This window comes from Panthera pardus, unplaced genomic scaffold (assembly GCF_024362965.1).
Source record: "Panthera pardus isolate Hobbes unplaced genomic scaffold, ASM2436296v1 HiC_scaffold_18, whole genome shotgun sequence".
Taxonomy (NCBI): Eukaryota; Metazoa; Chordata; class Mammalia; order Carnivora; family Felidae; genus Panthera; species Panthera pardus.
In genome coordinates this window covers 13754581-13769239 of record NW_026526743.1, presented here as the reverse complement: position 1 = coordinate 13769239, position 14659 = coordinate 13754581, and the positions used below count along the sequence as shown (strand labels likewise).

Below are 14659 nucleotides of genomic sequence, written 5' to 3'. Positions count from 1 at the left end.
CATGTCCCTGTTGTCCCCTTTGTCCCAGCGAAGGTTCCCCTTCCCATCTGTCACTGCAGGTCAGAGAGCAGGCATGGGACAACTTCCCCCCACCCCACTCCCCACCATCTGGCCAGGCCTCGTGGTGATCTCCTCTCCCCACAGGGGTCTGTGTGACCTTGGGCAAGCTGCCGAACCGCTCTGGGCCTCATTGTCCTCATCTGTAAAATGGGAATGAAAAAAGAAATTGACCTCAGAGGGTGGTGGTAAAAAGCCAATGAGCTCATCCAGGATTGCACTGACCAGGTTGCCTGATACAGTGTTGGCACTCAAGAAATGTTAGATGTTGATATGATGCGCGGACCCCCTGACGTGCACTGTGTCATTAAACCTCACACCCTGCCAGGTAGGGACTCTTGGATGCCCATTTTCCAGAGATAGGAATAGAGACTCAGAAAAGTAAAGACACTCATGCTAGGTCATACAGCAAGTGATATCCAAGCCAGGACTTGGACCCAAAGAATCTTGAGTTCACATCGGAAAGCAGTAAACACCTTCTGACACACGGTGTAGAGGAGCGGTTAGGTCTCCTGCTGGCTCCCCGGTTGCGGGGGGCGGGAGGCAGCATCCTTGCGGTGTGGGGCTGTGATTGTGTGGCTGTAGAGGGTTTGTGGTTCTGTGTGGCAGGGCTCTGCAGATGCAATCCCCAGCTGTGGCCTCTGCCATGCTGATCGTGCTATTCCTGGGGACCAGGTGAGTGTCCCAGCCTGTGCCTTTGTGCAGAGTGTGCAGAGTTTGACATTGGTAGCCAGGCAGCCTCTCACACATGCACAAAATAATAATAATAATAATAATAATAATAAACACCCGATGTGGACAGGCCCTCTTCTAAGCGCTTACAAGCATCAATTCAGTCAGTCCTGCAAGTTAGGAAGCCATTGTTGTTTTCCCATTTTACAGATGAGGAAACTAAGGCACAGAGCTAGGGAACGGTAGAGGCTGGATTTGAAGCCCAGATCCAGCGTCTACGCCTAGCACTAAGGCTATACTGCCTCTCTGAACGGAAGTACCGTGACTATCACTGATGTTCTTAAATGGACATTCTCACCGTAAGTAGGACAGAAGTTTGCACGATAGGTTGGGGTTCAGTTCCCACCTTCGTCAGTGACAAGCTGGTGACCTTGGACAAGTGGTTCCATCTCTCCAATACTCAGGGTCCTCATCTGTAAATGGGTATACACACAGTACCCACACTGAGGGCTGAGGTCAGGGTCAAAGGCGTTCCGATTTATAAAGGGCTTTTCTTTTTTATTAAGATATAGCATACATAACGTGCGTAATCTTTGGTGTAAACCTAGATTGTTTAACACGAATATTCACCCACGTCACCATCCTTCCAAATCGAGAGGCAGACTCTTCCCCGACCCCCTGCAAGGATCCTTCAACCCCCAGAGATGCCCACTCTTCTGACTTCTATTGCGGGACATTACTTTTGCCCGTGGTTGAATGTCATTGTCACTTTATTGATGCTGACCACCTGCCATGTTCTGTACAGCTTGTCCTATGTTCATCCTTTAGGCAGTCTTGTAAGGTATTTGGTCCTCTAAGCCCCCCATTTTCCAGATGAGGAAACTGAGGCTCAGGGAGGGAAAGTCTTGCCAGAAGTGGCTTCTGCAAGTGATGATAGAGCCACATTGTACAACCGGGTGGTCTCCTTGCTTTGCAAATGCACGTGCCCATGTTACACCAGCACGGCGCTCACACACACACACACACACACACACACACGCATGCACACGCACGCACACGCACACACATCCTTGCGAAGCTGTGTAATCACACCAGGACCACCACCATCGACTTGGGTAACCACCTCGTTTAATTGCGTGGCCATCCTGTCCTCATGCTCCTTCCCTCTCCCCAGGCTGTGCTGTCAGACGATGGGGTGGGTGTCTGGCTGGGAGAGCCAGACCCCCCCAAAGAACCTATCACCTTGCAAGCATCCGTCCCCCCTCACCAACTTCGGCTGGGTGGCCTCCACCCTCACACTCCTTACCACATCCGGGTGGCCTGTACCAGTAGCCAGGGCCCCTCGCCCTGGACCCACTGGCTTCCTGTGGAGACACCGGAGGGAGGTAAGAAGGAGCTGGTGTGGGGCAGACATCACTCTCTGCCCTGCTGGACCTTGCTTACATCGTTGCCACCCCCAGCAGCTCCTGTTACCCATTCACCCCATGTGGCCTTAGTCCTTCCTGTCCACCCCCTGACTCCTCAGCACGGCCCACTGGCATCTCTCCCAGACCTCTTCCCTGCGCTTCTGCTCATGGGAGGGCTGCACGAGTTGCCCACATGCATGCCCTTTGCACCCTGCCCCCGCTTCCTGGGAACAGGGGAAGGGGGCAGGAAGAGGTGGGGTGCCAGCTTCCCCTCTTCCCTGTCCTCCAGTACCCCTGGGCCCCCCTGAGAACGTTAGTGCCATGCGGAATGGGAGCCAAGCCCTCGTGCGTTGGCGGGAGCCAAGGGCACCCCTGCAGGGCACCCTGTTAGGGTACCGGCTGGCCTATCGAGGCCAGGACACTCCGGAGGTGGGTGCTGTTGGCTGGGCTGGGGCGGAGTGGCCGGGGGGAGGGAGTGGGGGAGGAGATGACAGGGTGGACATGGACAGTTGTGCAGGTTGGGTAGTATGGGATACACTACACCTAGGAGAGCACTTTCTGGGAAAGTTAAAGGAGTCCAGGGGAGGGTCAGGGAATAGCTATTTACGAATCATTGTAAAAAGCGTTTCGGTACACTTACAGATGTACTGTGACAATTTTATAGCAGATAATTGTATAACGCCTTGAAGAAGGGGTGACTTTTCCTAATTTGCACAAGAGTGGTGTTGGAACAAGCAGCACCCTGGGGTGCAGAAATGGAGTGGGAAGCGGGGAGTTACGAGGCAATAGGGGAACACGGGTGGAAAGATGAGGGTTCAGTCCCTCAGCAGAAGTACTGCGTGCCACACACAGTGGCAGCACTTGAGCACAGGCGGCGAATGAAGCAAAGGCCCAGTCCTGGTGGAGCTGATGGCTGGGTGTGGGGATGGAGAATGGAGGTGGCGATGGGGGTGAGAGATGAAGGGTAGGAGGAGAAAGGGTGAGGGGCTGGGCGTGAGGAGGAGGCTTTGAGAAAGATGAGGACTTGAGGTCAAGGGTGCAGTCTTAAGAGTTGGAGGCCTGGGACTCTACCCTGATGCTACATCTGGATGTCCTAGGTGCTGATGGACATAGGGCTAAAGAGAGAGGTGATCCTGGAGCTGCAGGGGGATGGGACTGTGCCCAACCTGACCGTGTGTGTGGCAGCCTACACCGCTGCTGGGGATGGACCCTGGAGCCACCCTGTGCCCCTGGAGTCCTGGCGCCCAGGTAACTTCATGCTCAGCCCCCTCCAACTGACTCACAAGGACCATGTCTTGCCCAGATACCCCTGACTTGCTCCATGTACCTTTCAGTGTTGCCCCAATCTAGGCTCTTTTCCTACCCCGGAAGCTTACTGAGAGCCTCACCCATGTCACATCAGTCTTGCTTTCTCTGAGCATGTCCTCCCTCTGTCCTTTCTCCTCACAGGGCAAGGACAACCAATCCACCTGCTAGGTAAGGGTTTCGCACCCTCTCTCCTCCTTTCTTTCCCTCAGCTCCCAGTGAGGACTCCATCACCACACACATACTCTTTGACATGCTTTCCGTGTTTCTCAAACTTCTCGTTCTAATCCTCTACTTTTGGGGTTTGTGTGGTCCTTGATGGGGTTGCCTGGAATGGCCTCACACATTGTAGGTACTCAATGAATGGTAGATGGGTGGATGGATGGATAGATGGGTGGGTGGATGGATGAATGGATGGGTGGAGGGAGGGATGGATAGATGAATAGATGGTGGATGGATGGATAGATGGTGGGTGGATGGATGGATGGAGGGAGGGATGGATAGATGAATAGATGGTGGATGGATGGATAGATGGTGGGTGGATGGATGGATGGAGGGAGGGATGGATAGATGAATAGATGGTGGATGGATGGATAGATGGTGGGTGGATGGATGGATGGAGGGAGGGATGGATAGATGAATAGATGGTGGATGGATGGATAGATGGTGGGTGGATGGATGGATGGAGGGATGGATGGATGGAGGGATGGATAGATGGTGGGTGGATGGATGGAGGGATGGATAGATGGTGGGTGGATGGATGGATGGATGGATGGATAGATGGTGGGTGGATGGATGGGTGGATGGATGGATAGATGGATAGATGGTGGGTGGATGGATGGATGGATGGAAGGAGGGATGGGTGGGTGGGCAAATAGATAGATGGATGGATAGATAGATCAGTTATCCCCCTCAAATCCATCCCTCTCGAGTATTTCTTCAGCAATTCTCAAAAACTCCTCCTACACCCATTGTACCCTCCTAGCATTATGACAGCTCACCTCTTGTAACTCAACCTACTATCCTTAAATATTCCTCCCATGCCTTCCTGCCTTTCTTTGCAAACCCTTTCCACAGCCTCCTTTCCTCCCAGTCTTCTTTCCCAATCATAGCTTTACAACCCTTTGTTCCTCACACATGCCTCTCAAACCCAATCACACCCACACTTCGCATTCACAAACTCTGCACGCTTTTTACACACTCACCATATATCTCACATTGCAAATGCTGGAAAACTTTGGGTCCACACTTTTCAACTCTCCTTACACGTTACTCCCTCGCCCCTTGCCAGTCCTACCTGTTCCCACTCTATGCACACACCCACACCAAACTCCTGCTACATTTAACATGTACCCATTCCCATCCCTTACACGTCTACTCCCACCTTTCTGCACACCATTTCACTCATCCCATGTTCTTCACCTGCCCTTCCCACACTCCTCTTGCACCGAAGTTACATCCTTACAAATCACTCTTCACTAATTGTATCTAAAACTCCTTGACTACTCTTCACTCGCATACCCAAAACTCCTCCAACACCCACCTGACGCTCTATATATACATACCTTTCCTTTGCACATGCATTTCACTTTCATCAGGACACACTCCTCAAGACTACTCCTTAGCCATCTATGCGTGAACCTCACACTCCTTACACACGCCCCCCCCACACCCATCCTATGCTACACGCATTCTCTCCCTTGCTCACCTGTTTTTCACACCCAAATCCAGTCTCCCTGGATAAGTGAACACACCTACCTGCCACATGTCTCATCAGATATTTCCTCATCTGTCTCCCTCCAACATCACCCCTTTGGGTCCCAGGGAGCAGGATCCAGAGCCCCAGCCATGACCTGTGTCCCATACCCCCTGACAGTGAGTGAGCCCCCAGCCCCTGCCTTCTCATGGCCCTGGTGGTATGTACTGCTGGGAGCAGTTGTGGCCGCTGGTTGTGTCTTCATCTTGGCCCTGTTCCTCGTCCACCGACGGAAGAAGGAGACCCGCTATGGGTGAGTTGGAACTACATGAGTAGGAAGGCTAATGTGGATTGGAACAGAGAGGCTGGAGTCGGGGAGACCATGAGGAGGCTGGTACAGGATGAGAGATTAGCAAGAATCAGAATGAGGACAAGGGGGGAGGCAGAAGGTAGCAATCCAAGACCAGCTCAGCAAACGATGGAGGAGAGGGCGGGCAGGGCCTGGGGTTAGGGTGGTGTTCACTTTCACTACTGTTGGAAGGAGGGGGTTCCACTCATTTCTGCCCTGCCCTCACCTCCTGCCTGTTCCCCCCAGAGAGGTGTTTGAACCAACAGTGGAGAGGGGTGAACTGGTGGTCAGGTACCGTGTTCGCAAGTCCTACAGCCGCCGGACCACTGAAGCCACCTGTAAGTGAACCCCGTGCTTCCCTGCCCTGGTGCGGGATGATGAGCGTAGAGACTGGGGCCTGCTAGGCTTCTGTCGATGCATGCACCAAAAGTTTCTGAAAGTCTTGGAATGCTGGGTTGTTAGAACCACAGACCATAAGAACAACAGAACTGTGAAACCACACAGACCCTTAGAGTAATAGACTCTTAGGGGCGCCTGGGTGGCTCAGTCATTAAGCGGCCGACTTCGGCTCAGGTCATGATCTCGCGGTCCGTGAGTTCGAGCCCCGCGTCGGGCTCTGTGCTGACAGCTCAGAGCCTGGAGCCTGTTTCAGATTCTGTGTCTCCCTCTCTCTGACCCTCCCCTGTTCATGCTCTGTCTCTCTCTGTCTCAAAAATAAATAAATGTTAAAAAAAAATTAAAAAAAAAAAGAATAATAGAGTCTTAGACACAATAAATCGTAGAAAAACCAAACCCCGGGGCCACAGGACCCTAGGACATTGTAATGATGATGATGATAAAGATAATGATGATGGTAACGATGAGGATGAGGATCATTGATGATGATGAAGCCAATGATGACAGCCAACCCTGGCACTTCCTATGTGATGGGCGCTGTCCTAAGTGCTCTGTACATATCACTTAGTGTAATCCTCATGACAACCCAATGAGGTAGGTACGTCAACAGATGAGGAAGCTGTGGTATAGAGTGGTTAAGTAACTTCCTCAAGGCCACACAGCTTGTAAGTTGGACAGCTGGGAGCTGGGCTCCGAACCCAGGTAGATTTGCTCTGAAGTCCATCCTCTTAACTGCCTCTTGGAATTATAGAATGTTAGAGAGGTAGGGTTGATCTTGGCCGAAACAATCAAAGGTTTAATTCTTGGCGCACCTGGGTGCCTCAGTCAGTTAAGCATCGAGCTTCGGCTCAGCTCATGATCTCATGGTGTGTGGGTTTGAGCCCCACATCGGGCTCTGTGCTGATAGCTCAGAGCCTCGAGACTGCTTTTGATTCTGTCTCCCTCTCTCTCTGCCCTTACCCCATTCGCACATTCGCACTCTTGTCTCTCTCAAAAGTAAATAAACATTAAGTGAAAAAATTTTAATGTTGTAATACTATAGACCCTTAAGATTTTTTTTTAAATTTTAAGTATTTATTTTTGAGAGAGAGAGAGAGAGAGAGAGAGAGAGAGAGAGAGCGCTCATGTGCACAAGTGAGGGAGGAGCAGAGAGACAGGGGGACAGAGGATCCGAAGGAGGGCTCCACGCTGATAGCAGAGAACCTGATTCAGGGCTCCAACTCACAAATGGTGAGGTCATACCCTGAGGTGAAGTCGGACGCTTAACTGACTGAGCCACCCAGGTGCCCCTAGACCCCTAAGATTTTGAAAATCATAGGCTCTTAGAACTCTAGACTCTCTGTTGGACTGTGGAGTTATGAAGTGTCCCAGCTAAGAAGGGACCTCAGAGGCCACCTCGTCAAATCTCTTCATCTTTCCAGCTGAGGAGACTTAACTCCAGAAAGAAAAGGGACAGAATTATGTCTCTTCCCAGCACACAGTGAGAAGGCTACCGGGGCCCCAGGGAGATACCAGAAGGGGCTGGGAAAGACATTTATTTAAGAGGAGAAAGAATAGGAAGCAAGGAGGTCATGGTGCCATAATGAAGTAACATGCAGAGTAGTTCTCAAAGTGTGATCCAGGTCCCTGGAGGGGTCCCCGAGACCTCTGTATGGGGTCCATGAGGTCAAAACTATTTTCATAGTAATTCCAAGATGTTATTTGCCCTTTTACACTGCTGTTCTCTCACACGTGTTCCATGGAGTCTTCCAGAAGCTCTACAACGTGTGTTGATGTCATCACTCTATTGGTTAACAAATGTGTGCTTGTTTATTCTTGTTTTAAAAATCTATTCATTTGGGGTGCCTGGGTGGCTCAGTTGGTTAAACCTCTGACTCTTGGTTTCAGCTCAGGTCATGATCTCACGGTTCATGGGTTCAAGCCCCACATTGGGCTCTGTGCTGAGAGCACAGAGCCTGGTTGGGATTCTCTCTCTCCCTCTCTCTCTCTGCCCTTCCCTATTCTCACTGTCTCTGTCTTTCTCAAAATAAATAAACTTTAAAAAATTTTAAAAATTAAAATCTATCCATTTGACTTTGCATACAGTAAGTGGTATACGTAATCCCCCAAGACAAAAGCTTTTTGCAGTCCTTAGTAATTTTAAGAATGTGAAGGGGTCTTGAGGCCAATAAGTTTGAGAACTGTTACCATATAGCAACAAAAAAAAATTGCAGTTACCCACAACCACATTACAGCTGTCTCATAGACGCCGTGTTGACTGAAAGAAGCCAGACACAAAAGAGAACACGTTATGTGATTCCGTGTTTATAATAATCTCCCCAAACAGAGGAAGCCTATCTATGGTAAGAGAAGTCAGGAAGGTGGCCACTCTTGAGAGGGCAGGTCATGGTCTTTTCTTGACCTGGGTGCTGATTATACTGTTGTGTTTGGTTTGTGGAAATCCATTGAGCTACTAAATTATGATTTGTGCAGATTCTACTTCAATAAAAAGTTAAGAAATATTTTTAGCAACTGGCATGGTAGGACACTGACCAGTCAGGGTGCCCAGTGGTGCAAGATCATGTGCCAAGTTCTAACCCTTTAGCTGCTGGTTTGGGAGAAGTTTCAGGGATCTAGAGGAGGATCTAGGGTAGGGTGTGTGCTTAGGGAAGTAGCTGATTTTTTTTTTTTTAAGTTTTAACTTCATTTATTTTTGAGAGAGAGAAAGAGAGAGCAGGGGAAGGGCAGAGAGAGAGGGAGACAGGAGATGGAGAATCCTAAGCAGGCTCAGAGCTGTCGGCACAGAGCACAACTCAGGGCTCAAACCTGCAAACCGTGAGATCATGACCTGAGCCAAAATCAAGAGTCATATGCTTAACCAACTGAGCCACGCAGGTGCTCCAGGGCAGTAGCTGGTTTTGAATGAATGCAGAAGTATTTCAATATTTTAACAATGGGTACATCCCTATTGACATCCGAATGTCAAATGTCTGAATGTTGAATGTCACCTGAATGTCAGCCCTGCTCCATGGTTCTGTCCACTCCCACCCCCCATGCAGTGAACAGCCTGGGCATCAATGAAGAGCTGAAGGAGAAGCTTCGGGATGTGATGGTGGACCGTCATAAGGTGGCCCTGGGGAAGACCCTGGGAGAAGGTGAGTTCCCTACCTAGCGCACACACGTATTCCCTTGAACCATGAAGTCCTTCACTTCCCCATCCCTACCCAGTCACAGGAAATGCAGTTTCCACAAGTGCCCCTGAGGTCAATGTCTCCCTCTGGTCCCCCATAGGAGAATTTGGAGCTGTGATGGAGGGCCAGCTCAACCAGGATGACTCCATCCTCAAGGTGGCTGTGAAGACAATGAAGAGTGAGTCTATGCCTGCATGTGCACACGTATGGGACCCCCGTCTCCTAGCCCTAGACCCTTCTCCTATGCCCCTAAGGAGGCAGAAGCACAGAAAAGTTAGTAGCAAATTAGCCCCACCACAGAATCTCAGGGTTTCCAGAAAGGAAGTGGAATCCATGCCAGGTACTTCAACAGAAGGAATGTAATATGAGGAGGTTTACTACAACGGTGCAGGAATAACTGGGAGCAGTGAGGCAGCCTGGAGATTAGCAGCAGCAGTACCTTACTTCCTCCCCAAGGCCTGAGGGGCAGAGGGAGGAAATGGTGTTACCAGAGCCCATGGCCAGGGACGCCTGGTGGGATTTAGGATCACAGGAGTTAGCGGCTACCTTGTAGGAGCTTGAAACACACAGGAGGCACAGCCACCATCAAAGCAAGACTGGAAGCAGTAAGAGACAGGGTGAAATACCCTGACTTCTCCCCTTCCTCCTACGCACCTGCCAGTCTGCCATCAGTGCTTCCCATGGGCAAACTCCCAACAGGAAGCCAGTATGAAAGGGAGCCTGGGAAATGTAGTTTTCGGGGACTAGCTCCTGTGATACATAACAGAGCAGGAAAAGGTCTGGAATGAGACATACCTGGTTTCATCATTTACCAGCTGTGTGATCTCAAGCAAGTGACTCTCCCTCTCTGAGCTGCCATCCTTCATCCGGGGGAAAAAAAAAGATAAAAATCTCCCTGCCTCCTAGGGTGAGCCAAAGCACTTAATGCTGGGTATATAGTATGTGTCATTGATGTGGACTGCGACTATATTATTTACATAGTCAAAGAGGGTGAGAGCCAGTCTAGGGTCACACAGCACAGGGAGTCCATGCCCAAGTCCTTTCCATACAGGAAAGAGGCGTTGAGGGTCAGGCTGCACCTGGTGGTTAGGCAAGAAGGTTCCTTTCTGATCACTGGGGCTAAAAGCTTGGATTATGGACTCAACGGTCTCTCACTCATTCATTCATTATTGAGCACTTCTTATGTACCAGGTTATATTCCCCACCTGGGTTTGAATCCCAGCTATGTGACTTTGGGCAAGTCACTTTGCCTCTGTGAGCCAGCGTCCAGGGTAATCGTATGGATCGCCAGGGAAGCAGCCTTGCATGGTGTTTGCACGTGGGCCTCAGAGCCAGACCACCTGGCCTTCAGTTCTGCCTATTCCGCTTGCAAGCTGTGTGTGCAGATTCCTTAACCATTGTGTGCCATGGTTTCCCCATCGTTAAAACAGGGAAAATAATAGTGGCACCTCAGAGGGTTAAATGAGTTAATATATGTAAAGTGCTGAGTGCAGCACCAGGTACTTAGTAATCATGTTTGATGATGATGATGATGATGATGATGATGATGGAGGAGAAGGGGAGAGAAAGAGTCCTCTCTCCCCTCCCTTCCTCATCACCTTCCTTTCCCCTCCAAGTTGCCATCTGCACAAGATCGGAGCTGGAGGATTTCCTGAGTGAAGCCGTCTGCATGAAGGAATTCGATCACCCCAACGTCATGAGGCTCATTGGTGAGGGAGGGGCAGATTTAGGGGATCTGCAGGCTCCATGGAGGCCACCCTAGAAGGAAGACCCCTCCCTCTGGCACTGAGAAGATCAAACCTCCAGGCTCCCTGTCTCCCTCCCATTCCTCAGAGTCAGCAAGCTCCCCCCTCCTTCTTTCCCTCAGCTTGGAATGTGACCTCTGACCTTTCCCAGAAATAGCTGAGGTCCCCAGGAGGGCTCTGGAAACTTCCCTGGGAACAGTGCTGGAAATGGCTTCTCTGAAGTTCAGTCCTTGCCACTGCTGTCCCCCGCCCCCAACGATTTGGGGGGAAGGGAGAGATTTGAGGGGAAGGGAGAGACAGAGCTGAGGGAGGGGATGGCTTCCCCTCCTGTCCAACTGGAGTGACAGGGCTGCCTGTGGGGGGCGGGGGGCTCAGGTGTCTGTTTCCAGGGTTCTGAACGAGAGGGCTTCCCGGCACCTGTGGTCATCTTACCTTTCATGAAACATGGAGACCTGCACAGTTTCCTCCTCTATTCCCGGCTCGGGGACCAGCCAGTGGTGAGGGACATTTACATGTCTGGTTCACAAGTATTAACTGAGCACCTAAGAGGGACCCAGCGCTGCTCAGACACTAGGAAAACCATGGTGACCCAAACCATGGTGACCCAGAGCTTGCTCTCCTGGAGCTCTCTGCCAGTGGGGACACCGGGCAGTAAATTAGTTAACAAATAAGATAATGTAAGTGCTAGGAAGGAAATAGAGTCAGATGAACTATAGAGAAGCCAGGCAGTTAGTTTGAGGGGACAGAGAAGGTCTTACTAAGGAGGTGGCCTTGAAGGAGAAGCCAGCTGGTGGGAGGTGGGGAGATCTTGGGGGAAGCAATCCTGGCAGAGGGAACAGTATAGGCAAAGGCTCAGAGGTGGGAGCAAGCAACAGCCTGTCTGAAAACCAGAAAGGAGGCCCCTGGCTGGAGCGTGTGTCCTATGTCCAGGGCAAGGACAGTAGATCCACTCAGAGAGGAAGGCAGGAGGGGATTATATAGGGCCTTATTGGAAAGAGGTGGGATTTAATTTTCAGAGCCATTAGAAACCACTGCAGGGCCAAGTGAGGCACACACAGGAAGGGAAGGAAGGAGGGAGGAAGAATGGATCTCATGGACTCTGCTGACCTCTACTCCCTCCTGGACTGCCTCCAGTTCCTGCCCACTCAGATGCTGGTGAAGTTCATGGCAGACATTGCCAGTGGCATGGAGTATCTGAGTACCAAGAGATTCATACACCGAGACCTGGCTGCCAGAAACTGCATGTGAGTGTTGAGCCTTCCAAAGACAAAGTGAAGACACTTCAAAGTGTTGAGCCCACCCCCCGAGGAGCTCCATCCCTCCTTCCAAGATGGGAGAGGGGTCTAGACACTTACCTCTCGGGTGGTCCAGAACTCAGGACTGGGACAGAAAGGTCAGCAAGGGAGTTGGAGAAGCATTCCTGGAGGATGTGGGCCTGGAACTGAGATCCTGGAGGGGCATTTGGATGTGGAGACAGGCGAGGCAAGAGGGTTGGCTCAGTGGGTAGCATGAGAGGTGCAGAGGTGATTGATGACCATAGTAACATTGAAGCCCCATCTCTGTCTCCCTCTGTGCTGAGTGTCTTCCCCGGGCTGCGTTTGGGGAGGGGCCACACTGAATAATGGTGGGTTGGGTACAAGCCAGAAAACAGGCCAGAACTGAGCTAAGGTGAGAGCGGTGTGTGTGTGTGTGTGTGTGTATAAACACAGGCTTAGAATGTCAGTTACATTACAATATTGGACTCCTAGAAATTGAAGCTGGAGAATCGGAATCTTGTGTAAGATGTTTCATTGTTCGCGACTCTCAGGAATATGAACAGTTCTGTATTTCTCCCAATTTTTTATTTTGAAAAAGTCCAACCCTACAGAAAAGCTGAAAGAACTGTACAGTGGACCCCCATATACCCTCCTTGTTGAAATTCTCTTCTATTCTCTTTCTCTCTTTCCACAACCATTTCAAAGTGAGTTGCCAAGATAGTGACACCAGACCCCTAAATCTTCAGTAGGTATCGCCTGAGAATGAGAACTTACATGGAAGTGATTACAGTTCTGTTGTCACACCTAAGATTAACCGTAATTCTGTAACATAACCTCTCATCCAATCCATGTTCAAATTCTTCCAGTTGTCCTCTGAAATGTCTTTTAGGGCTGTTTTATTTTTTTACCCCAAATCAGAATCTCTTCAGGGTCCCCCCGCCACTGCATTTAGCTGTTATGCCCCTTTGGTCCTTATAAATCTGGAATAGACCCCCCCCCCCAACCTTTTTCTATTTTTACATCATATTATTTTGGAAGAGACCAGGACACTTGTCTCGTAGGATGTGACAGGCATGTGTCTGTTTCCTTGTGGTGGCATTTGCCTTGTTCCTCTGTTCCCTGTATTTCCTGTTAACTGGAATGTTTATGTAAAGGCTTCAACAGGCTCAGTCAAAATGGAAATTCCTTTCTTTTTTTTTTTTAATGATTATTTTTGAGAGAGAGTGGGGGGCAGGGAGGGCCAGAGAGAGAAGGAGACACAGAATCTGAAGCAGGCTCCAGGCTCCGAGCTGTCAGGATAGAGCCTGGTGCAGGGCTTGAACCTACAAACTGTGAGATCATGACCTGAGCTGAAGTCAGATGCTTAACCAACTGAGCTACCCAGGTATCCCTGGAAATTCCTTTCTATCTGCAACTTGGTGTGATCCTAGTCAAGTCCCCCATGGAACAGTGACACTGGAAATCAGAGTAGACAACCCATTGTTATGCATCTGCCCCTTTTTGTTAAGTTACAATATTGAGGGGTGCCTGGTTAGGTCACTTGGTAGAGCATGCGACTCATGGTCTTGGGGTTGTGAGTTCAAGCCCCAAGTTGGGTGTACAGATCGCTTAAATATAAAATCTCCAGGGATGCCTGGCTGGCTCAGTCAGTAGAGCATGCAACTCTTGATCTCAGGGTCATGACTTCACACCTCACATTGGGGATGGAGGCTACCTTAAAAATAAATAAGGGGCGCTTGGGTGGCTCAGTCCGTTAAGTATCCGATTTCAGCTCAGGTCATGATCTCGCCGTCCGTGAGTTCAAGCCCCGTGTTGGGCTCTGTGCTGACAGCTCAGAGCCGGGAGCCTGCTTCGGATTCTGTGTCTCCCTCTCTCTCTGTCCCTCCCCTGCTCACTCTCTGTCTCTCTCTCTCTCTGAAAAATAAATAACATTAAAAAAAATAAAAGTAAACACATGATTTTTTTTAAATGTTATTTCCTTACCCAGTTGGCAGTTCGCCACTACCCGAAACCTCCCACCCACTCCACAGCCACCAGCCTGGATACCTGAGCATCACCTCTCTCTGCCTCCCTGCCATGATCCTCTGGGCCTTCCCTGGACCTAGAGGGTGAAGGTTAACTCCTGCCATGTGAGGGGCCTCCAGGGTCTGTTCCGATTGGTCACTGCCCCAGCCCATCACCCTGGCTAGAAATCATTAATTCTTAATAGGATCCTAGAACCTCAGGTGCAAAAATTAGAGAATCTTCTCTTTATGAAAAGCACAAAAGCAGGCAAAAGTAATCCATGCTCGAAGACTGTGGCTTCTCTGGGAGGGGTGGTTACAGGCAGGACTAGTAATGTGTTCCTTCCTTTCTCATACTTAAAAAAATCAACGTATGCTGATAAGCTAACACACACACATTCTAGGTGTGTGGCCAAATGCATGTTTATGTCTATAGACTCATGTAAACGACCACCACTGGATCAAGGTAAAGAACATTTCTGGGCCCTGGCAGGCTCCCTCAAGCACTTTGTAGTCACTGCCCCCAGGGAAAATACTATCCTGTATTTCAGTCACCTGTTCTTAAATGTCACGGAATCACGGAAGGTGTACTTCTTTGTGTCTG

The 14659-nt window shown here is 50.1% G+C and overlaps 1 protein-coding gene across 3 annotated transcripts in view; it reads left to right on the top strand.

The window, feature by feature from the left end:
- The window catches only part of AXL (AXL receptor tyrosine kinase), a 28314-nt gene that overhangs the window by 9832 nt on the left and 3823 nt on the right, over window positions 1-14659 (top strand). For 2 of the 3 annotated variants that reach the window (XM_019434387.2, XM_053905893.1), the window contains exons 7-17: window positions 1904-2114; window positions 2425-2564; window positions 3233-3383; window positions 3585-3611; window positions 5317-5449; window positions 5732-5823; window positions 8920-9015; window positions 9152-9229; window positions 10668-10760; window positions 11172-11293; window positions 11931-12040. In XM_019434387.2, coding sequence (XP_019289932.1) covers window positions 1904-2114; window positions 2425-2564; window positions 3233-3383; window positions 3585-3611; window positions 5317-5449; window positions 5732-5823; window positions 8920-9015; window positions 9152-9229; window positions 10668-10760; window positions 11172-11293; window positions 11931-12040 — 1253 coding nt within the window. The remainder of the gene's footprint in view (window positions 1-1903; window positions 2115-2424; window positions 2565-3232; window positions 3384-3584; window positions 3612-5316; window positions 5450-5731; window positions 5824-8919; window positions 9016-9151; window positions 9230-10667; window positions 10761-11171; window positions 11294-11930; window positions 12041-14659) is intronic. The other variant, XM_019434388.2, reaches the window with a different exon arrangement.